We start from the raw sequence: 25,504 nt of genomic DNA, 5'->3' as shown, positions 1-25,504 counted from the left end.
TCTGGCCGATGGAGTTTCATTTTTGGCTTTACTAGAAATTTAAGGCCAAAATTGACGGTGTTAAGGCCTCAGAGGGAAACACTTCATTTTCATTTAATAAAAAATGTTCTTCCTCGAAAATCTAGGGGGGCTAGAGACCATCTGAAGGCCTTAAGTCTTTGTGGTGTTGTCTGGCTTGTCTTTGTGCCAGCCTGCGGTTATCCCTGGTGTCTGACTTAATCTATAGGCTCACTTTTTGTTCAGGGTAGGAATGCACTAGTGTGCTTATAATAAGCCAAGTTCAGTGGGATTTAATTCTTTTAATTTAGTATTGCTCTTATGTTTTGGAAGGTAAAGTTGGCACTTTGGAGGGAACGTGCATCTCTGTGAATTGTCATCATATAATTTTATCATAACAATCACTTGGTCTTTACCTTTCTTGCAGGCTTTAAAAAAATTCCGGTATTTCTTTGTTAATCTTATTTTTCAATCCTTTCCTCCCTTTCTTCTTTTAAATGTTCTTAAGGAACCCATATTTAAGATTTCACACGATCGTTCAAGTTTACAGCAATAGTTTGTATGTATATTTTAAAATTTTATATATATATATATAGTTATGATATATGATATAGTAGCAGAATTTGTGGCTATAGTACCAAAATTTGAATATTAATTGTTTATTCATTTGTCCAGTATTCACTTAGAGGAGATAGGGGACTCATTTAGAGGCAGAATGGTCTACAGTATAGTTTATTTTTTATTCCCTCTTATTGGCTAAGGGAAGATGAGAAATTTCTTGTTCTACAACTATGTTTGTTATTATAAATATTTTATTAAAAACTTCTTCCCTCTAGCCTTACTTTACTTTTTAAAATCAGTATGTAGAAACAAAACAAAATAAAGCTGCTTTTTGTGCTCCTCATAAGAAGAGAACTTTTGACTGTTACTTAGAGGTTTTATTTGTGTTCTTTTTCCCTAATGCCTAATGATCATATTGATATCTGTCGTTATATTGATATTACTACTGATCACTTATGCTGCATTTAATATTTTGTAGACAAACTTCTTTTCAAGTACAAAACCTCAAGAACAGAAGAAAAGTTTGGTGGCAAAAAATGAACTCTGCTCACTTTCACAGTCTGTGGCCGTCACATATTCTTTGTTCCAAGAAAAGAAGATGTCTTTGGTAAGCATTATTTTCAAGTTAGAGGGAATTAAAAAGGTTTTCTAAATATGTGTCTTAACAGCTTTTTAGTATTAATGTTGTGACTTGGGATAAATTTCTTCTAGTCCTACAGTATTTGATATTGTTCCATTTTCTATTTAATTTTAGGATGGAATGCTATTTTCTTTCTCTGTTGGGACTCTGTCTGTCAAGTAAAAACAGCAAGTGTAGTCTGGCCATGATTCTATACAGAGAGTGTAGCAGAGGTACTGAAACATACATGTATTATTTAGAGATTCTTTAGGGTTTTTTATGTACAATATCATGTGATAGTCAAACACTAACTGTTTGAATAGAGCAGCCATATTTTAAGACTGGTTTTTTTTTTAAATTCCTGCTTAGCGTATCTCTGGAAGGATGTCCAAGAAGATAGAAATCAGTTAAAAACAGCAGTAAACTTGCTTTTCACTCTGCATCTCTAGTACTGCTCTGTTTTTCAGCCTTGCTGGACGCTCTTTGAAAAACATGCAATTACTGTGAAAAGTGACCACACTTAATATTTCACTGTTCTGGCATGAATCCTTAAGGCTGTTGAGGATTTTTTAATATATAAAATGGGACAGAATAAGGCTTCCAGCTCAGTTTAACTAATTTGAATTTCGGTCCTCTCTGACATTAAATTGATTTGGACAAGGCGATGTGGTCTAATGCCTGCTTTTCCTGTTCTCTTTGTCTCTATCTGCTAGGCGACATTACACGTTTTTATTCAGGTTACGTTCCAGTATAAATAAGGATAAACAGTCCTTAGCTTGTCTTAATCCCTTAATCTATATCCTAATTAGAAAATCAAATTGCTTAATTAAAAATACAAAAGCCATTACAGAAGAAGCCGAATAATTCCATTGTACTAATTTTGAAACAAATTACATGATAAACAGGAATGTTAAGTTCAGTCTCTTACTTATACAGTAACTTCCCTTTATCTGTTAAATATGCCTCATAATTTGACCCTATGTGTATGGTATAACTAGATACAGTTACTAAGAAAATTTGAGATAGCCTCTAAATTTTCTGAATATAGTGCATTCTAGTACTTAACCATGATATTAGGTTTCTTGTATAACATTACACATACATGTGGTTAAAAATGTGAAGAATGGTGTATCTTCATTTATATCTTTTGCTCTTATTGACTGTTAACTATTGTGTAATATAATGGTGTAATTATCTGTTCCTCCCAGGAGTCTGAGGGTCTTGCCAGTTAACCACAAAATTAAACATGCCTAAGACTAATTAATCAGGAGCAATAGTACAATTAGTGTTAGGTAATTTGATGCCTCGTATCAAATAACGCTGATATTATACACACATGGTGCACACTGTGTAATAGAAAAGGGTAGACAGTTAATGAAAGTAACTTAAAACCTACCTTTGAAGGATGAAAATAACAGTTTGAAATGGTCTATTCTATGAAAGTATCAGCATTCATGCAAATACTATCCAAATTCAGACTTTCAAGATGTATTAAAAGGGAGTATCATTAAATAATTTAAAGCTGAGTGTTTTAACTTCCTGAATGTTTAGATGACTATTTTACCTAATTAACATCTTAATGGGTTTGGAGCTATGTTTGTTTAAAAAGCTGCATAAATATATAGTATTGACCTAAATTTAATACAATTCTTGTTCAGTTCAATCCTAGGTAAATGATGACAGCCCTTGTTAAATTGGGGTTGTTATTTTATGAACAGAGTCAATATAAAACACCTATTAAGATCTCAAAAATAGTTTATAGAGTGCTTATGGAGCCTTATGTTATCACTAAGCATTTTCGGATTTGCCTTCTTGGAAATTCGTGTGCCTAAGTACCATGTGTTATTTCAAGTAGAATATTGGATTACAGTCTACTGTATTTTCAAAAGGTTGTGGGAGTATTAAACATACAATTAGCATTGAATGACTATTCTTTGCCAATGATAGATTTTTAAAGTGAATAATTACAGAGGGGCAAGGATTGATATCTTAGCTAAAGCTAGATATTGTTTTGTTCAGTACAGTAAGTGAAAAGTAGAACCTATGGAGTTCTTAATGTGGGTAGTTTTAAAGAAATAGTTAAAGTGAAAATTTTAAGTGAAGGTTTAATCCATTGTTTATTTCTTAGTGACCATTTACTCCTGGAAGGGTCTGGACGTTTTGTTTCCCTGCAACGCAGTGGGCACTTAAAAAAAACTCACTCAGTTTGTTTTGCTGCTGTTTCTCTAGAGGAGTGTGGCTGAGAACAGGGTTTTGCCCATCTCAGTGGTTGGCATGCACTTATCCCAGGCGGTGAAAGCTGGCTACCCACTTGATACCAAGCGAGCAGGCCTGACTGCAGAGGTTCAGAAGATTATTGCTGATGTTATCCGAAACCCTCCCATCAACTCAGGTGATGACCAGGACCCTCGTCTGCAGCCCTAATGGTTGGAGTCATTGAACCCGGAGGGAGTAAACAAGCAGGGCACAAATATTTTTTACTTTAACAGCATTAACCCTTTATGCTGTTATGAAAACTTTGCTTTTGTAATGCTTTTATTGTTTTAGAAAACAGTCCTCCCACTATCACTCAGGGAATTCTGAGTCTGAGAAACTATTATATTCCTTTTTAGATTCCAATTACAACTTTCACACTCATCCCCAAATAATGCACTTTCATCCTTTTCTAACTTCAACCTCATCACTTGAGAAGAACACATTTTTCTACATAACTCATTCCCCATTGTTTACTGACTCCTTGTTTGTTCCTAAATCCTTCTGATCCCTTGTTATTAGGTTCAGTTAGGTTGCCTTTCTAATCATAGGGTAGGTGGTATCAGTCATTGTGACTTCAAAGGGATGGTCAATGTTCTCTAGGCCCCCCTGTGGAAGGGTTTCCTTCTGTCACTTTGCTGCAGGATTTTCATGGACATTGAGTCCCATTGCTTGCCCTTGACAGAAAAATTTAAATTAAGATCCATATTTTGTAGAGGTAAAAATGAGGTACATTAGAAGATTCTTTTCCCCCGCAAAAGTACAAATATAAGCTAGATGTGTTATAACTCAATAAATCTGATACATTTTTTCTGACAGGACAGAGAAAACTTTATCTCCAAAGCTATAGTGCAAATAGTTTAATTTTTATTACCCCAAATTCTTTCCCACTTGGGAAAAACTATACTATTCCTCCTAAAAATGTGGAAATAAGGGAAATCACTCTTTGAAAGCACAATCGATGCTCTACTTAATTGGTCAGAATAAAGATATTAATTCTCTGAAAAGTCAGTATTCATTTTAGGCTTGAGCGAGATGACTGAAGATCTAACGGAAGACCACCAGCGCTTCCGACTTCCCTCCATCGACCGCGGAAGCACAGGGAGAGGAGAGACGCAGAAGCAAGTTTGGCCAGTGGCCGCCCGAGTCAGTCCCACTGCGTCAGTTTTTCTTTTTAGTGTATACCATGTTAAAGTTGCTCTGCCGCCTGTTTAAAAGAAAGAAGTACATAATTTCTAATCTTGCCAACGAGACTTCAAGTACATTTAGGGCCTGTTGACAAGTTATGCCAAGATCTTTTTTGGGGAAGATGCGTTAACTAATTCTGCATCTTTATCTCTTAGCTTTCTGGTTATGATTTGCTTTCCCATGTCAATCTGTGTATAACGGAAGTATGCACTAGTCATAGTAATCTGGGTACTTATCTATGCAATAATTGTGAATTTATAATTATAAATTTATGAGCTGGCATTTTGTGAACTTGGTTAATGTGGATCTAATTAAGGTTAAATTACATTTCTAACTCTGAAAAGCTAAGGGCCAAATCCTGCTTGGCCCTGCTTTGGATAAAGCATCCAAAGTAACTTAGCTGAGTGTTATCTTAATGAGAAAGCTAGCCAGCTCTCCTGGTTGTATTCTCATCTTTCTAACTTCAGCAGCCATTTTACTAGCAATTAAGGCAGAGGAAGGAAAACAGTAACTGCTTTGCAGGATTATAACTGTGATTGTATAAAACCTCTCATTTCTCCAATGTAAGATAATATTTTAGAGAAAGTCAGAGAATTGGATGTGCTCTTGATTGTAATACTGTGGAAGTATTTTTTCCTTTATATATATGTATTGAGAAATGTGTGTCTTGATGAGCTGTTGATGGGAGACAGTGTTGTCTGAAAGAGCATTTGCAGTATTTGCCCCTTGTTTTTTCCTGTTGAGAGTCATGTTCGCTTTCATACGGTTTCCTTCTTTAAACCCTGAAGTCTGATGGGTGGTGGTAGTCTAGCTGGGGAGAACAACGCCTCTGATAACAGCTGATCTTGGCTGCACCATTTCAGAGCTGTGTGACCTTGGGCAAATGACCCAGTCTCCCTAAGCCTCAGTTTCCTCATCTCTAAAACAGGGAGGGATAGTACTTCCTCTCTTACAGAATTGTGAGAAATAATGGGATACTACACAGAAGACTCGGGCACTTGGTAAGTATTTCATAAATGGTGGTGGTGGTGATGGTGAATATGAGGATGATTGAAAAGATGGCAAGATCTTAGGGCTTCTTAAAAACAACCTTCTGTGATTCCTTTTGTCCTCTATTCACTTCAGCACCTAATAAGAAAATAAGTTAATAAGTATATAAGAAGGGAGTTTCTAAAGTGTATGTTATAGAAACATACAACTTTAATAGGCAGGTTATAATTATCTTTCTTTTTTTCAAGTACTGAAGAATTCTTGGGCAAATATTCTTGAATGACATAAAAATAGATATTCTAATTTCAATGTATTATTGGCAGGGAAAAACAGTAGAGGAATATTGAAGATTCTGTTATTCAGCCAAGTATTGACAACATCAATTTTAATTGGCTGTGATGAAGAATTGAGGTGCTGCTAATTTGCTTCCTAAATCATATAGTTGTAAAGTTATAGAATTTTAGATTTGGAAATGAAATAGGAAATCATTAAAATTTTACTTTCCTACTCCCACCCTGTTCCAGAGATAGGAGTCTGAGTCCTAGAATTGAAAATTGTCTTAATATCATGTCAAGGTTAATTATTCAGCAAGTTTTTCTTCTTATTATAACATGTTAAAGTTGTACTGCTATTTAAAAGAAAGAAATACATAGTTTCTAATCTTGATACAAGATTTGTGTTTATCAACTTCTAATTGATGAGTAAAATAAATGTACTTAGTTATATTTAGTTTAATGTACTTATATATTTAGTATCTTTAAATATTCTCTACTATATCTACTATAAAAAATAAGTATCTTTAAATAATATCTACTATATTCTATACTATATTCTCTTTGTATTCTGAGCTTAGCAATTTCAATTTCTGATGTCATATAACTTTTTCATATAAGAGAGATTAAAACCAAGCAGAATATATAAGCAAGAAAAACTATTTATAATTGCAAGCCTGATTAAACAAATATTAGGAAGGTGAGAAAAACATTTGTTATCATTAGTGACAGTTAAGCATTAACATTAACATCAGTTAAAACATTTGTCTTGACTGCTATACACTCAGTATAGCAAATAGATTTTGACTCAGAGGTAAATCTTAAATTGAAATTCCTAGAGAACACTTTGAAATATACTTATTAAACACTTATTTCATCTCTTTGTCAATACACTGTAAGTCATGCATATAATGTGAAAAAGTATATTATTGTAGTTTGCTTCCAAAGCCAAAATTGAGGAAGTTAAGACTGTGACAACTGTAAGCTCTACATTTTTTTGATACTACATTTATAGTCTGTAAGGTACTGTATATTAGTGTGAAATTTTACTTTTGAATTCTTGTTTTGCCTTGATAAAATACTATTTGTTCTCTTACTGGAGAAAACATTGTTGAGTTGTAAATTATAATAAGAAAGGAAGATATGTTTGTTACAGTAATGATTCAGATATGTTTTCATTTTTTAACTGTAGCCATATCATATGATTAGGTGTTTTAATGAACAAGTTTGCACAATCCTGAATTGAGAAACTTCTCTGTTTTATAATGGAATAATCTTCTACCTAAAAATAACATTTGTGACTTGAGAAATCGTATCTATTATTTTCATGCTGTCTTATTAGCTAAGTAGGTTTTGTCTTTGTAACTTAATATTTACAGGAGTTCTGTAACTTTTTATTCTTTCAGTTTTTCCATGTTTATATGATTTTAAGCATCTTTTATGGGGTTGGGATTTTAACTATGCTTAATAATAAATTAAGGCATTTAATGAGGTGCCTGGGTAATATTTTGAATAATTTCATTGTTCTATTCTTTATGTGCATGTAACTGGAAAATTAAGGGTGGCTTCCAAGGGACCTGCCATAAAAGTAGAGGTAATATGATCTCTCTTAAAGCACTGAAGGAGTACAGCCAATATTCATTATTTTGTTTGCCAATAGGTATTTTCAGCATTTACTTCCATGGATAGTTAAGGCAGAATAAGATGCATCTTTAAAGTTAGAAATCACTTATTTACATATGCATATAGGATGACTTAAGATAAAAATATAAAGGCTACTTATAGAAATGTGTGAGTAAATATATGGATTTTTCTAGAAATTCTATTATAATTAGAGCTATATGCATTTATTAGATCATTAACAGTGATTTAAAACCATAGGCAAATGTTTATATATCATAATTTTATGAAAAGAAGATATTCTAATTTAGGAAATACATTGTTTCAAATGGAATAAATATCTCATTTTTTTCTTTTCAAAATAATGTATTTAGCCCATGATGCTATGATAGTTCAAGATTTTATGGATGTGTCCCCAAAAATTGGTTTGTAAATTTTTGTTATAGATTAATGAAATCAAGGATGTACATGCACTTTATCCAATATTTAAGTACCCACAAAAGACAGTACAGTGAATTAATGCATTATAGTTTTATTAGTTGTCTGGAGTATGGGAAAATCTGTATGGTGTTTCTCAAGCAGCATTATCCAAAAAAGAAGTAACAGTGTAGGCCTCATAAGCAGTTTTAAGTATTTTAGCAGCCACATTAAAAAAGTAAAAGTAAACAGATGCAATTAATTTTAATTATACAATTTAACTAACCCAATAAATAAAAAATGTTATCATTTCAACATATACTCAACATAAAATTTATTAATGAGATATTTTATATTTTGTTTTTATTTTGTACCAAGTCTTTGAAGTCAGGTATGCATTTTACATTGATAGTCTCTCAGTTCTGAAGCTAAACTTTAATTTGAAATTATTGATCTGTATTAAACTTTCATCAAATTTACAATTAAAGTAAATGGAGATACATGTTTGTTACAAACATACTCAAGAATTTTCTGATAACTGAATCAAATACCAGTTTTTAAATAAAAGCTTAAATTAATTAGAATCACTTAAAATGAAGAACTAAGCTCCTCAGCTACACTAGCCATATTTCAAATACTCAGTAGCTACATGTGATTGGTGGTTATTATATCAGAAAGGATAGTTTTATTGGTAGCTTGGCAATATGTTTCAAAATATAAAATATGTCCAACCTTTGAACTACCAATCCCACTTTCAGGAATCTAGAAATATGGAAAGATGTGTGTAATATAATGCTCATCAAAACTTTTTTTTTTTTTTTGAGAGGGCATCTCTCATATTTATTGATCAAATGGTTGTTAACAATAAAATTCTGTATAGGGGAGTCAATGCTCAATGCACAATCATTAATCCACCCCAAGCCTAATTCTCGTCAGTCTCCAATCTTCTGAAGCATAACTAACAAGTTCTTACATGGTGAACGAATTCTTACATAGTGAATAAGTTCTTACATGGTGAACAGTACAAGGGCAGTCATCACAGAAACTTTGGTTGTGATCATGCATTATGAACTATAAACAATCAGGTCAAATATGAATATTTGTTTGATTTTTATACTTGATTTTTATGTGGATCCCACATTTCTCCCTTTATTATTATTTTTATTTTTAATAAATGCTGAAGTGGTAGGTAGATGCAAGATAAAGGTTGAAAACATAGTTTAGTGTTGTAAGAGAGCAATGTAGATGATCAGGTGTGTGCCTGTAGACTATGTGTTAATCTAAGCTAGACAAGGGCAATAAAACATCCACAGATGCAGAAGATTTCTCTCAAACGGGGGTGAGGTTCTAAGCCTCACCACTGTTGATCCCCAATTTCTCACCTGATGGCCCCCCTGGAACTGTGCCTGTCTTAGGTTGTTCCTCCCTTGAGGAATCTTACCCGTCTCTGGCTAACCAGTCATCTTCCGGGACCATACAGGGAGATGTAAAGTTGGTAAGTGAGAGAGAAGCCATATTGTTTGAAAAGGTTAGCTTTTTACTTCTTTGCAGATTTATGCCCTGTGGCTTCTATGCCCAGCATTTGTCTTGAGGTATCTTTACCACTTGGGGGAATTATGATACTCGGTAAATTTGATATGAGGCACGAATTCTATTTAAGGGTTGTAATTAGAAAGGAAGAAGAAAAGCTATAGAGGTAGCAGATGGAAGAAACCATGGGAGGATTGATTATTTCTTGACGTATCTTCTTGTAGAGTAACTTAAGCATGTTTTAACCTACTAATTAAATAGCGCACACACATTAACATAATAGGAATACAGTTACATAACCAAAGCAGATCTATAATTACCAGCCATCTCCAGTGAAGCCAAGAAAACCAGTTAGGCACCATAGGCATTTGTGAAAATTTGTCTATGATATGATGGATATTGTCCAACTGTACTTGAACAGTCTGAGAGAAATCAGACAAATTAAAACAACCCATTCCTGGGAACTCTTCACATCCCATATGTTCTTTTAACAGTAGATAGTCTGTAGTTGTAAGATTTTTGAGCGCTACACCTTGCACTTCTCCTAATTCTTGGTTGAGTTCCAACACTATAGATCCAGTCAAATTTGTTGTTTTACTGAAAGCACAGGCAGGCTTAGATATCTCCTTCTTCATTCCAATGGCAAGTCCAGAAACCGGTGGGATGGATGCAGCTACAACTGCAGCATCGCCTGAATCTTTGTTGAGGTTTTTTGATGATCATCTTCTGGTATGAGTCTTCCCGAGAGTGCTGATGTTGGAAGTTTTTCTTCATATCGTATCTTAGTTCATTTTCTGGGTAGCCAAATTAGGCTTTGATCCTCTGTATAAACACAAACAGAACCTTTGCCCATGCTTTGATATGCCCTTTATACCATTGTGTAGAACTCATTGGAGGTCACCACACAGGAACTGCTTTTTTTTTTTAAGAGAAAGGAATATTATCAGAAAAGTGTACCTCCATAGCCGATCATCTGACACCCTTTAAGTGATCAAAATTAAGGATATTTAAAGCATGCATTAATCGTTGATTTACCATTACTTTTAACCTATCAAGCAGTAATCCCCCTTTTCTTTCTTTTTTATCTTTATTCTACACTTACATGAAGAATATTATGGTTACTAGGCTCTCCCCTATACCAGGTCCCCCCTATAAACCACTTTACAGTCACTGTCCATCAGCATAGCAAAATGTTGTAGAATCACTACTTGTCTTCTCTGTGTTGTACAGCCTTCCCCTTTCTCCCTCCCCCCCATGCATGCTAATCTTAATACCCTCTTTCTTCTTCCACCCCCTTATCTCTCCCTAGCCACCCATCCTCCCCAGTCCCTTTCCCTCTGGTACCTGTTAGTCCATTTTGGGGTTCTGTAATTCCACTGCTGTTTTGTTCCTTCAGTTTTTCCTTTGTTCTTATACTCCACAGATGAGTGAAATCATTTGGTATTTCTCTTTCTCCGCTTGGCTTATTTCACTGAGCATAATACCCTCCAGCTCCATCCATGTTGCTGCAAATGGTAGGATTTTCCCTCTTCTTATGGCTGAGTAGTATTCCATTGTGTATATGTACCACATCTTCTTTATCCATTCATCTACTGATGAACATTTAAGTTGCTTCCAATTCTTGGCTGTTGTAAATAGTGCTGCGATAAACATAGGGGTGCATCTGTCTTTCTCAAACTTGATTGCTGCATTCTTAGGGTAAATTCCTAGGAGTGGAATTCCTGGGTCAAATGGTAGGTCTGTTTTGAGCATTTTGATGAACCTCCATACTGCTTTCCACAATGGTTGAACTAATTTATATTCCCACCAGCAGTGTAGGAGGGTTCCCCTTTCTCCACAGCCTCGCCAACATTTGTTGTTGTCTGTCTTTTGGATGGCAGCCATCCTTACTGGTGTGAGGTGATACCTCATTGTGGTTTTAATTTGCATTTCTCTGATGATTAGTGATGTGGAGCATCTTTTCATCTGTCTGTTGGCTATCTGTATTTCTTTTTTGGAGAACTGTCTGTTCAGTTCCTCTGCCTATTTTTTAATTGGATTATTTTGTTTTTTGTTTGTTGAGGCGTGTGAGCTCTTTATATATTTTGGACATTAAGCCTTTATCAGATCTGTCATTTACAAATATATTCTCCCATACTGTAGGGTTCATTTTTGTTCTATTTATGGTGTCTTTTCCTGTACAGAAGCTTTTCAGCTTAATATAGTCCCACTTGTTCATTTTTGCTGTTGTTTTCCTTGCCTGGGAGATGTGTTAAAGAAGAGGTCATTCATGTTTATGTCTAAAAGGTTTTTGCCTATGTTTTTTTCCAAGAGTTTAATGGTTTCATGACTTAGATTCAGGTCTTTGATCCATTTTGAATTTACTTTTGTGTATGGGGTTAGACAATGGTCCAGTTTCATTCTCGTACATGTAGCTGTCCAGTTTTGCCAGTACCATCTGTTGAAGAGACTGTCATTTTGCCATTGTATGTCCATGGCTCCTTTATCAAATATTAATTGACCATATATGTTTGGGTTAATGTCTGGAGTCTCTAATCTGTTCCACTGGTCTGTGGCTCTGTTCTTGTGCCAGTACCAAATTGTCTTGATTACTATGGCTTTGTAGTAGAGCTTGAAGTTGGGGAGTGAGAACCCCCCAGTTTATTCTTCTTTCTCAGGATTGCTTTGGCTATTCGGAGTCTTTGGTGTTTATATATGAATTTTTGAATTATTTGTTCCAGTTAATTGAAGAATGTTGCCGGTAATTTGATAGGGATTGCATGAAATCTGTATATTGCTTTGGGCAGGATGGCCATTTTGATGATATTAATTCTTCCTAGCCATGAGCATGGGTGAGTTTCCATTTGTTAGTGTCCCCTTTAATTACTCTTAAGAGTGACTTGCAGTTTTCAGGGTATATGTCTTTCACTTCTTTGGTTAGGTTTATTCCTAGGTATTTTATTCTTTCTGATGCAATTGTGAATGGAATTGTTTTCCTGATTTCTCTTTCTATTGGTTCATTGTTAGTGTATAGGAAAGCTACAGATTTCTGTGTGTTAGTTTTGTATCCTGCAACTTTGCTGTATTCTGATATCAGTTCTAGTAGTTTTGGAGTGGAGTCTTTAGGGTTTTTTATGTACAGTATCATATCATCTGCAAATAGTGACAGTTTAACTTCTTTACCAATCTGGATTCCTTGTATTTCTTTGTTTTGTCTGATTGCCGTGGCTAGGACCTCTAGTACTATGTTAAATAACACTGGGGAGAGTGGGCATCCCTGAGTTCCCAATCTCAGAGGAAATGCTTTCAGCTTCTCGCTGTTCAGTATGATGTTGGCTGTGGGTTTATGATATATGGCCTTTATTATGTTGAGGTACTTGCCCTCTATTCCCATTTTGCTGAGAGTTTTTATCATGAATGGATGTTGAATTTTGTCAAATGCTTTTTCAGCATCTATGGAGATGATCATGTGGTTTTTGTCTTTCTTTTTGTTGATGTGGTGGATGATGTTGATGGATTTTCGAATGTTGTACCATCCTTGCATCCCTGGGATGAATCCCACTTGGTCATGGTGTATGATCCTTTTGATATGCTGTTGAATTCTGTTTGCTAATATTTTATTGAGTATTTTTGCATCTACATTCATCAGGGATATTGGTCTGTAGTTTTCTTTTTTGGTGGGGTCTTTGCCTGGTTTTGGTATTAGGGTGATGTTGGCTTCCTAGAATGAGTTTGGGAGTATTCCCTCCTCTTCTATTTTTTGGAACACTTTAAGGAGAATGGGTATTATGTCTTCTCTGTGTGTCTGATAAAATTCCGAGGTAAATCCATCCGGCCCCGGGGTTTTGTTCTTGGGTAGTTTTTTGATTACCGTTTCAATTTCTTTGCTCGTAGTTGGTTTGTTTAACTTTTGTGTTTCTTCCTTGGTCAGTCTTGGGAGGTTATATTTTTCTAGGAAGTTGTCCATTTCTTCTAGGTTTTCCAGCTTGTTGGCATACAGGTTTTCATAGTCGTCTTTAATAATTCTTTGTATTTCTGTGGAGTCTGTCGTGATTTTTCCATTCTCATTTCTGATTCTGTTGATTTGTGTTGATTCTCTTTTTCTCTTAATAAGTTTGGCTAGAGGCTTACCTAATTTGTTTATTTTCTCAAAGAACCAGCTCTTGGTTTTGTTTATTTTTTCTATTGTTTTATTCTTCTCAATTTTATTTCTTCTCTGATCTTTATTATGTCCCTCCTTCTGCTGACTTTAGGCCTCATTTGTTCTTCTTTTTCCAGTTTCGATAGTTGTGATGTTAGACTATTCATTTGGGATTGTTCTTCCTTCTCCAAGTGTGCCTGGATCGCTATATATTTTTCTCTTAAGACAGCTTTCGCAGTGTCCCACAGAAGTTGGGGCTTTGTGTTGTTGTCGTCATTTGTTTCTATATATTCCTTGATCTCTATTTTGATTTGTTCATTGATCCATTGATTATTTAGCTGCATGTTGTTACGCCTTCATGTGTTTGTGAGCCTTTTTGTTTTCTTTGTAGAATTTATTTCTAGTTTTATACCTTTGTGGTCTGAAAAATTGGTTGGTAGAATTTCAATATTTTGGAATTTACTGAGGCTCTTTTTGTGAGCTCGTATGTGGTCTATTCTGGAGAATGTTCCATGTGCACTTGAGAAGAATGTATATCCTGTTGCTTTTGGATGTAGAGTTCTATAGATGTCTATTAGGTTCATCTGTTCTAGTGTGTTGTTCAGTGCCTCTGTGTCCTTACTTATTTTCTGTCTGGTACATCTGTCCTTTGGGATTAATGGTGTGTTGAAGTCTCCTAAAATGAATGCATTGCAGTCTATTTCCCTCTTTAGTTCTGTTAGTATTTGTTTCGCATATGCTGGTGCTCCTGTGTTGGGTGCATATATATTTAGAATGGTTATATCCTCTTGTTGGACTGAGCCCTTTATCATTATGTAGTGTCCTTCTTTATCTCTTGTTACTTTCTTTGTTTTGAAGTCTATTTTGTCTGATACTAGTACTGCAACCCCTGCTTTCTTCTCACTGTTGTTTGCCTGAAATATGTTTTTCCATCCCTTGACTTTTAGTCTGTGCACGTCTTTGGGTTTGAGGTGAGTTTCTTATAAGCAGCATATAGATGGGTCTTGCTTTTTTATCCATTCTGTTACTCTGTGTCTTTTGATTGGTGCATTAAGTCCATTTACATTTAGGGTGACTATTGAGAAATATGTACTTATTGCCATTGCAGGCTTTTAATTCGTGGTTACCAACGGTTCAAGGTTAGCCTCTTTAGTATCTTACTGCCTAACTTAGCTCGCTTATTGAGCTGTTATATACACTGTCTGGAGATTCTTTTCTTCTCTCCCTTCTTATTCCTCCTCCATTCTTCATATGTTGTGTGTTTTGTTCTGCGCCATTTTTAAAAGTGCTCCCATCTAGAGCAGTCCCTGTAAGATGCCCTGTAGAGGTGGTTTGTGGGAAGCAAATTCCCTCAGCTTTTGCTTGTCTGGGAATTGTTTAATCCCGCCATCATATTTAAATGACAGTCATGCTGGATACAGTATTCTTGGTTCAAGGCCCTTCTGTTTCTTTGTATCAAATATATCATGCCATTTTCTTCTGGCCTGTAGGGTTTCTGTTGAGAAGTCTGATGATAGCCTGATGGTTTTTCCTTTATAGGTGACCTTTTTCTCTCTAGCTGCCTTTAAAACTCTTTCCTTGTCCTTGATCGTTGCCATTTTAATTACTATGTGTCTTGGTGTTGTCCTCCTTGGATCCTTTGTGTTTGTGGTTCTGTGTATTTCCATGGTGTGTTCGATTATTTCCTCCCCCAGTTTGGGGAAGTTTTCAGCAATTAGTTCTTCAAAGAAACTTTCTATCCCTTTTCCTCTCTCTTCTTCTTCTGGTTCCCCTATAATACGGATATTGTTCCTTTTGGATTCGTCACATAGTTCTCTTAGTATTGTTTTGTTCCTGGAGATCCTTTTATCTCTCTCTATGTCAGCTTCTATACGTTCCTGTTCTCTGGTTTCTGTTCCTTCAATGGCTTCTTGCATCTTATCCACTCTGCTTATAAATCCTTCCAGGGTTTGTTTCTTTTCTGTGATCTCCTTCCTGACATCTGTGATCTCCGTCCAGACTTCATCCCATTGCTCTTGCATTTTTCTCTGCATCTCTGTCAGCATGTTCATGATTTTTATTTTGAATTCTTTTTCAGGCAGACTGGTTAGGTCTGTCTCCTTCTCAGGTGTTGTCTCTGTGATCTTTGTCTGCCTGTAGTTTTGCCTTTTCATGGTGATAGAGATAGTTTGCAGAGCTGGTACAAGTGACAGCTGGAAGAGCTTTCCTTCTTGTTGGTTTGTGGCCTTCCTCTCCTGGGAGAATAGCGACCTCTAGTGGCTTGTGCTGGGCAGCTGTGCGCAGAAAGGGCTTCTGCTTCCTGCCCGGCTTCTATGGAGTTTATCTCCGCTGTTGCTGTGGGCGTGGCCTGGCTCCAGCTGCTACTCCAAAATTGTGGAGCCCCGTTGGATGGGGAGCAGCCAGGAGGCTATTTATCTCTGTAAGGGGCCTCCGTGCTCCCTGCTGCCCAGGGGGTTAGAGTTCCCAGAGATCCCCAGATTCCCTGCCTCTGGACTAAGTGTCCTGCCCCTTTAAGACTGCCAAAAAGCACTCTCCAAACCAAAACAACAACAGCAACAAAAATAATTAATTAATTAATTAAAAAAAGAAAAATGCACGATTTTCTCTGTCCTCAGGCACCCACTCACCGGTCTTGCTACCCTGTTTCCCTAGTATTGGGGTCCCTGTCCCTTTAAGACTTCCAAAAAGCACTCGCCAAAAAAAAAAAAAAGAGGAAAAAAAAATGGCCGCTTCCATTTCTTTGTTCTCTGGCGTCAGCCTCAGGCACCCGCTCACCGGTGCTGCCACCCTTTTTCCCTAGTATCCAGGACCCTATGCATGCACTGTGTCTGCGCTCTGGTCCGGATGGCTGGGGCTGGGTGTTCAGCATTCTAGGGCTCCTCCCTCCCTGCTGACTCCTCTCCACCTGCCGGGAGCTGGGGGGAGGGGCGCTTGGGTCCCGCCGGGCCTTGGCTTGTATCTTACCCCCTTCGCGAGGCGCTGGGTTCTCGCAGGTGTGGATGTGGTCTGGATATTGTCCTGTGTCCTCTGGTCTCTATTTTAGGAAGAGTTGTCTTTGTTATATTTTCATAGATATATGTGGTTTTGGAAGGAGAGTTCTGCTGCTCTACTCATGCTGCCATCTTGGAGAGTTCCCCCCCAAAACGTTTTTATCCAAAGAAAAATTGAAGTTAAATGAAAAGGAACTCAAAGTCTGATAGATAACATACAAGTGAAGACCCCTCAGCCACTAAAATTTGAAGTACTAAAATTGGCCAAATTCCAGTGGTATTAGAATTATATAGTGACCAAGGAACAAATAAAATTTTAGTTGTATTGATATTATAGTCACATTGCTGATTTTTTTACACTTAGAGGTAATCTTATCCCTCTAAGATTTTCTTTAACATCAGTTTTAACATTTTTAAACTTTAAAGTTTGAGAAATAATATCAGCTACTTTCTCAACTAGACCACTGTTCTAGTTTGTATTAGCTGTGCAGCTTTCTACTCCTGTTTTTTTTTTTTTTTCCAACTGCAGTTGTTTTAGAAGTCCTGGAACAGTATCATAAGATCTTTGGAAGAAAGCAGAATATAAACCTGAAAACTGTAATAATTTAAAGACCACTTTTCCAGGGTGACACATAAAAATACTTGGTTTCTGGGGTTCATTTGAATTGGATGTCAAAAATGTTTGATGCCAATTTTATAAATTACATGAAGACTTTTGTTCTAAGCTGCTTACTTTTACCATACTCTAGAGCATTGTGGATGAATGTGTCAGAAGTGCTTAAAACATAAATAGTGAGTGACCTGTAAGAGATTGCTACATGATTTGTAAAAGGTGTGAAGAGGCTGACACAGTCTAAATCAGTTCCATTGAGTCATGAATATTAAAAATTCCTTGATTCTGAGGAGGTGAAAGACCTATACTCTGAAAACTATAAGACTCTCATGAGAGAAATTAAAGAAGATAGCAATAAATGGAAATCTATCTCATGCTCATGGATAGGAAGAATTAATATTGTCAAAATGGCCATCCTGCCCAAAGTAATTTACAGATTAAATGCAATTCCTTTCAAAATACCAGCATCATTTTTCAATGAACTAGAGCAAATAGTTCTAAGATTCTTATGGAACCACAGAAGATGCCTAACAGCCAAAGCAATCCTGAGAAAGAAGAACAGAGCTGGGGGGATTACATGCCCTGACTCCAAGCTCTAATACAATGCCATAGTAATCAAAACAGCATGGTACTGGCACAAAAACAGACCCATAGATCAATGGAATAGAACAGAGAGCCCAGATACAAATCCACATGTATTTGGTCAATATATGATAAAGGAGCCATGAATATACAGTGGGGAAAAGACAGCCTCTTCAACCACTGGTGTTGGGAAAACTGGACAGCTACATGCAAGGGAATGATCCTGGATTATTGTCTTAACTCCATACACAAAAGTAAACTCAAAATGGATCAAAGACCTAATTATAGTTTTTGAGGAACCTCCGTACTGCTTCCCACAACAGTTGGGACCAATTGACATTTCAGCCAACAGTGTAGGAGGGTTCCTGTTTCTTGCATCCTTGCCAGCATTTGTTAATTTCTTGTTGTTTGGATAGTGGCCATTCCAACTGGTATGAGGTGATACTTCATTGTGGTTTTAATTTGATCCTGTTTAACTTAACTACAATTAGGATCAAAGTCATGAAACCATAAAACTCTTAGAGGAAAACATAGGCAAAAGTCTCTCGAACGTAAGTATGCGCAATTTTTTCTTGGACAAATTTCCTTGGGCAAGGGAAAATAAAAAATGAATAAGTGGGGGACTACATCAAACTAAAAAGCTTCTGTAGAGCAAAGGACACCAGCAGAACAAAAAGTCATCCTACAGTCTGGGAGAATATAATCCTAAATGACCCATCTGATAAGGGGTTGACATCTGAATATTTAAAGAATTTATATGCCTCAACTCCCCAAAAACAAATAACCTGATTAAAAAATGGGCAGAGGACCTGAACAGGCACTTCTTCAAAGAAGAAATACAAATGGCAACAGGCGCATGAAAAGATGCTCCACATTGCTAATCATAAGGGAAATGCAAATTAAAACCACAATGAGATATCACCTCATACCAGTTAGAATGGCCACTATCCAAAGAAAAGAAAGAAATGCTGGTGATGATGCAGAGAAATAGGAACCCTCCTATGCTGTTGGTGGCCATGTCAACTGGTGCAACCGTTGTGGAAAGCTGTATGGAGGTTCCTCAAAAAACTATAAATAGAAATACCATTTGATCCAGTAATTCTTCTAGGAATTTACCTAAGGAAAACAAAATCCTTCATTTAAAAGATACATGTATGGCTGTGTTTATTGCTACACTATTTGTAATAGCCAAGATATGGAAGCAACGTAAGTGTCTGTCAATATAGGAATGGGTAAAAAAGATGTGGTACAGAAACACAATGGAATGGTATTCAGCCATAAAAAGAAAAGAAATCCTGCCATTTGCAACAACATGGATGGGTCAAGAAGGTATTATGCTTAGTGAAATAAGCCAGGCAAAGAAAGACAAATACCATATGATTTCACTTATTTGTGGAATATAAAAACAAAGCGAAACAGAAGGAACCAGAAAAGCAATAGATTCATAGACACAGAAATGACTAGTGGTTGCCAGGGGGGAAGGGTTGGCTCCCGTGAGGGGGATAAAAGGGCACAATAATTTGCAATCACAATATTAGTTGGTCACAAGGATGATCGTACAGCATGGAAAATATAGTCAGTGATTCTGTAACATCTTACTATGTTGATAGATAATAACCACACTAGAGGTGGTGAGGATTTGATAATGTGGGTAACTGATGAACCACTGTGTTGTATATTTGAAACCAACATAAATTGTATATCAATATCAATGATACTTCAAAAAAAATTCCTTGATTATGAAAATAAGATACAGATCTTTCCCAGAAAATTCAGTTAATATGCATTTTAAATAACTGATACGTTTTGTTATGATACAATATCCATCGAAAGGATCCTTTTTATTAAGATCTTGTTTACAAGTATTACTAGCTTCTAATTTGAGAATAATTAAAAAAAATAACATAATTGGTATTTGGAATGTGAAGTGTAATTCCTTTAGAAACAATTCTGTGAATGGTGGTTTTGATTCTCAGGGCAACCCACAAAAGACAGTTTGAAATGTAATTTAGGCAGAGTTGATGGCAGTGACCTGACTTTGGGTCTTGGAGGCAGGGGGTACGCTTGGCGCAGGAGTAAAGGAGACACATTTTAGTCCACTTCGATCCCTTAGGGCTAAAGGCATTTGAAAGAGGAACATTTTCTTTGGTGACCTTCCTTTCCACAAAATATTTCAGTATTTCCAGTTCACAGGTTTTCTAAGATGTTCTGTGTGATTTATTTTTAAATCCTCTTTTTTCATCTTGTACAGATATGACTAAAATACAACTAATCAGAATGTGTGTTCCTGAAAGCATTGACACGTACCTTATCCACCTGGCAATTGAGATCCTGGAAAAAGATCATGAGGACAGACTGTTAGGCCAGCTTTCTTGTGATTCAGAAAAAAAAAGATGTCTCCCTGACTCTGAGGAGAGCTGTTCAAGTTTCAAGAGAAGCAAGGGAGAAGTAGATGCTAATCCCAAGGTAATAATTATATGTAGAATTTTCATAGCATGTCAGTGTGTTCAATTTGCACATTCTAATACTAGAGCGCTGTATTTTTTTAAGCTGTTATAAATTCTGAGTAAATTTGTATTTTTATCTGTGTGCTGTATTTCTTCAGCTTCTCATAAATCTGATCTGAGAAGAGTGATTGCTTTCAAATGACAGGAAAAGGGGAATTGGGTCTGTCTATTTAGCATTTTGTGTGGAATGTCAGCTTAAATTTTACCTCTGCTTCCTATTGACTATATAGCCTGGGAATTCTCTTTCTTTCATAGGTGTGGTCAATACTGGGTTTAAGTGTGACACTGGCTTTATGTGATTAATGAAAATGAAAAGAGACTCTAGTTTTTCTATCATTCTGTCCCTCATCGTGCTCTGTGCCTGTTATATTGAATATCTGAGGTATGAGGAGAGTTATTGTTCATTGTCCTGAGCATATCCCAACATACGTTTTGCATGATCAGAGAAAGGCTGTGAATTTAGTATTATTTGAGGTGGTATGTTTTATTAAAATCAAATGTTTTGGAAACTATTCTGTGTGTTGTATGAGATAAATAGTAATCCGAGAATAACTTCTTTGACAATGTGACTTTAATAAATGATTGTATGAATTTGAAAACTTGACCTTCAGTGTCTCCCAGGTCTAAAATTACACGAGTCCATGATAAAAGCTTGTAAAAAGGAATAATTAACTGAAGAATTATTTTAGTTCCTAGATAATTAGCTCAGCATCATAGTGGGTGATTGCTAATATTTATATGAGATAATTGGAGATTCCATTTCAGTTCTAAGATAGTTTGCACAGGAATCCTTTTCTCAATAGCTTGAAAATAGAGGAGTTGGCCTTTTCAAATTCTGTACTTCAGCTGGGTTTGTATGTAGTCATGTCCTTGAGAACCTAACGAAATCGATTAATTGGAGTTCTTAACATTATTTTGACAGCTGGACTAGCTATAAGAAAGGCATCAGAGAAAACATGTTGAGTGGTGATAGTGAAATTTGGCTTCTGTTCCGAAACTTTTATTTCTGAAATCTATACCAGGTGCCTATGATGTTACTGTTTCTCAACTTTCTACCTGTCAATACAGGAAAAGGTGTAACTTGTATTTCCTCAATATTGAAGAATATTTGCAGTGAGATATTATGTTAATCATACATCAGTATTTTTACTTTTCCCTTATTGAAAAATAATACCAGATGGGGATGACAGAGTGGGGAGGTGTTTGGGGGTGGAGGTAAACCACACTAGCCCTACAGGATTTGGCCTCCCCTCTCATTTAGGGGAACATTCATCTTCTCTACTGACCTGGGTTGTATCCCTTAGTCTATTTCATCCTATAATCAGAAGGCTTCTGACAAACAATAATGTCGAAACAAATTCTTTTTACTAGATGATGCAGGTTTGATGCATATTTACCTTCGTGATTGCTAATAAGATAGAAGCTCAATCATGCCTACGTTTAATAGTAGAAGATTAGGTCTTGATATTGGTAGTTCTGATTCAGTGTAAAGACATAAGCAGTGGACTCTTTAAATATGCAGTTTTTTTTTATTTCTGGGAAGTTCCCTTACATTATAGTTTTTAAAATTTTGTTATTTCAGGAAAGCTGCCTTACATTGACTTGTCATGCTTCTGTCCCATTGCGTTGAACTTCCTCTCCAGAGCCTCCTGCCGTCTGTACACGGGGTCTTCCTTGCCCAGCTACAGTATTTGTCACTCTAATGAATTCTTGGTAGTTCTTCATTTCTCTTTCATTTAAAATGGGTTTCTTCTTTTTCACCTTCTGTTTCTCTTTGGGTGTCTTCTATTTTTGTTTATTGCTATGTTCTTCATAGTTTAATGTTCATTGTTTTTATAATCCTTTTTTATTTCTTATTTTTTCCTGAACTTTTCTCCTCGGTCTTGAATTTTTCCAATTTTGATTTATGATGTTCTTTTGTGTTTTAAATCATTTTCTTAAAGTTTTCTAGCTCGTTTTGAGAGGTTACAGTTTTATTTGTATCTCAGCAAGTTTTTCTGGTGTCAGATTTGACCTTGATATTTTCTTGCTCTTGAAATGAGCATTCCTGCACTTTCAAAAGAGGGCTTGTTTCAGGATAGTTTTTCCAAGTTCACAGGGCTCTCTTCTGCTGTTGCGTGATGTTCAAAATATGGAATCTTGGTTTATGAGATACACTCTTCTACTTTTCCCTGGACTCTCTTCCCTGTGTCTCTCTCTGCCCGTCCTGCGTGATTGGACCTACGCCCTGCAGTTCTGAGTGTGGGTCCTTCCCCGGAAGGCAGCGTTAGCTGGTCAGGAGAGTCCACAGGAGCCAGCAGCTCTGCCCCTTGAGCCACTGCTGTGGACTCCTCATAGTCACCTGCTGCTGGTTTGGGAAGCCCTGCAGTTTCAGATGGCTGTTCTCAAACTGATCTACACGCTTTCCTGTGTGTCCCCGTGGCTGTGTGGCTCTCCTGATCTCAGGCACCTCACGGCCGCCCTGCTTTCTCCCATACGGACACTGAACCACGCAGGCCTTAGGGCTGTTGGTGATTTTCCTCACATGCTTATAGTTTGCGTTTACTGAGGATATACTCTTAAACTTGGTCTTACTGCAAATATAGACGATGAGTTTTCTGTTTTGCTGTCTAATTCTATCTATTTTAACACTGGGATCCAGAGAGCTTAAAAAGCCTTTTTGCTGTTGTCACTGTCTTCCCTGAACTATGTTTTTCCTTATTTTTCTCAGCTGCTTGAGGGAGACACAGAGTGGTATTTCCTGCCCTGCCACTGAATCTCATTGTAAATTGAAATAACTGTATTCTTTACAAACTACTTAAAGGTACTCAGAAAGAATGCCTCATGGTTAGTATTAGAGTCATTATTGTTAAAATTCAGCTCTTCAGAATAATTAGAATATTTTTAAGCTTTGCTTTTTTAGGCATAGTTTTTGTTTTTCTGCCAAGAAGATGGTTTATGCTATAACTATTTTGTGTCTCTAATAATGTTAAAGGTTGGCGGAAGATATCCTCATGATTTTTCACTGAAAGATGAGGGTCACAGAAGTTCACTAACTTCTTGGAATCAACCATCGAGCAATCCAGAAATAGATTTACATACAGATTCTCATTCACAGGTAAAATTGATTTAAGAAAGTATTTTTTATGACAGATTCATCAAGCTTGATGACTGATATGTTTAGGTTTATCTTAGTTTTAGATGAAATTAGATGTGAACACAACCTACATACTTCTCTTTTTGAGTGCATGTATGTGTGCACATATAATCAGCTAGTGAGTTAATGTTTTGTGTTCTTAATGACAGTATTTGTTAATAGAATTTGGGGTATCAAAATGATGTATATACCTCCTTAAGATTTTATTATGATTGCTGGGAAATTAAGTCTTCTACTGATGAAGGAGGTAGTCACTGAAAGGCATTGTTTCCATTAGGTGCTTAGAACTCAAATGAAAGTTCCTTCAGACACTTACTGTTGAGACTCAAAAGATACACTCTATGTAAGTGAGCGTTTTCCCCCTTTCTCAATGAAATAAGGTCATTATTATAGGATAAATACTGAAGATCATATTGTATAGGAATATTATAGAAGGTAAGACTCCAAATGATACTAACTACCAATTAATGAGTCCTGATATTTTTGTATATACTCTCATTTAATTCTCCAAATAATCCATGTTGTTATACTCTGTTATTCTCATTTTCTGTGTGAAGAAATTGAGGCTTAAATGTCATAAGGTCATACATACATTTAGGAAGTGACTCAATTTGAACTCAGACCTAGTTCTGTCTGGTTTCAAAGCCCTGCTTATTTCATGGTATTGGGCTACGATAAAACTTAGGGTTTTTTTCCTTTGCTCTGTTATTAGTTAGACATGCTCTGTTTTACTTTTTGGCTTTGTTATAATCTTAACTGATTTCCTTCCTCCAAATGCACGCTGGGTTCAAACTCTAATTGCAAGTGACTGTAGTTATATGTGGCTATGAAGGATTTTGAGATTAAGATATTTGGGGAAGAACATATATTTCTGGGCTAATTTTCTCTCTACCCAAATGCCTTTTCTCTGTGCCATGTTACATCCATAGTGTCTGTTACTTCTGTGTCAAACACTGGAGTATTGTACAGTGTGTATAAATCTAGCTGTTCACCTGGTTTATGAGGAAATGGGTACCTAGGAGGAAAGTTGCGAACTTACCCTGTTTTTTTTCCTTTTGCTAAAGTGTAAACAGCCCTTTCTTCCACACTAGATTTCTTTAATCAAGCTAGAACTGACCGTTTTTACCTTTTTTTAAATATAAGATTTCACAGTTTTCTGTCAAGATTCTTTCACTGTTTTTTTCCTCACCCTTAATATTTTGAATTCATTTTTAAGCATAGAAGACATAATAGAACATAGAAGGCAATTGATGAACAGTATGTAGATATAGTCTTCATTCTTGAGATGGAGTAAGTTGTACTTTTGTACCTTAGGCTAACAGAAACATTATAACTCGGATGAGGCCACCTTCTCTTAAAGTCCTTCAAATTTTTTCAATAACTCAATTAACTCTGCTGGATTCCAAGATGTACTCATGTTAGAATGATTTCTGTCATGTTAGTTTGAGGATCTAGTTCTCAAACTGAGACAACACTGATTTAATACCATTTTAGGCTCGTGGAACACTTACCTACTTAATATTGCTTTGTTTTTTTCATCTGAGGTCATAAGTACACAAGCACTACCTTTGAGTTCTTAAAATAATTTTGTCCAGGCACTTTCACTTTAAGTGGATCTCTAGGTTTCAGCAGATTCTTAAAAGAGCCTATGAGACAAAAAACAACTTTTTTTTCCCACTTATTCAGCTTGTGGTTTTGAGTGTCTGCTGTGTCTCAGCAACTCTGCAAGGGGACTAATGATGGTTGAACCGCTCCTCTAGTCTGTCTACCATCGGAGATGTAGAAGTTACATGCTTTTTCAAATGCCTGGTATAACTGTGCATGTGTGTGTGGGTGTGCATGCCCAGGCAGATACCTTCCTCAGAACATTCAGTTCGGCATTTTGGTCAACCCAGAGCAAATACACCACGGGACACAGAACTGAAATAATGCCCACTTCGTTCCTTCCCACATGCGTGTCCACACCCGAGTGCCTAAGAATAGGTAACAGAATGGCAAGCAGTTACCTACAGAATTGAGAGTGATTTTTGTCTCTTTTATTTATCTGCTTTTGGATCTAGAAGTAGATGCTATAGATCTCACTATTTTGTTTCATTTGGCAAGGGAAGG

General features: G+C 36.3%; 1 protein-coding gene across 7 annotated transcripts in view; it reads left to right on the top strand.

The window, feature by feature from the left end:
• The window catches only part of WRN (WRN RecQ like helicase), a 149,878-nt gene that overhangs the window by 121,371 nt on the left and 3,003 nt on the right, over positions 1 to 25,504 (top strand). For 4 of the 7 annotated variants that reach the window (XM_073219039.1, XM_073219042.1, XM_073219040.1 and 1 more), the window contains 4 exons: positions 1,037 to 1,165; positions 3,407 to 3,569; positions 20,004 to 20,218; positions 23,234 to 23,356. In XM_073219039.1, coding sequence (XP_073075140.1) covers positions 1,037 to 1,165; positions 3,407 to 3,569; positions 20,004 to 20,218; positions 23,234 to 23,356 — 630 coding nt within the window. Of the gene's footprint in view, positions 1 to 1,036; positions 1,166 to 3,406; positions 3,570 to 20,003; positions 20,219 to 23,233; positions 23,357 to 25,504 lie in introns of those variants that run through there. The other 3 variants (XM_073219044.1, XM_073219041.1, XM_073219043.1) reach the window with 2 other exon arrangements.

Source organism: Manis javanica, chromosome 12 (genome assembly GCF_040802235.1).
Source record: "Manis javanica isolate MJ-LG chromosome 12, MJ_LKY, whole genome shotgun sequence".
Taxonomy (NCBI): domain Eukaryota; kingdom Metazoa; phylum Chordata; class Mammalia; order Pholidota; family Manidae; genus Manis; species Manis javanica.
Note: the sequence above shows the minus strand (reverse complement) of the source record. Positions and strands in the feature narration are given on the sequence as shown.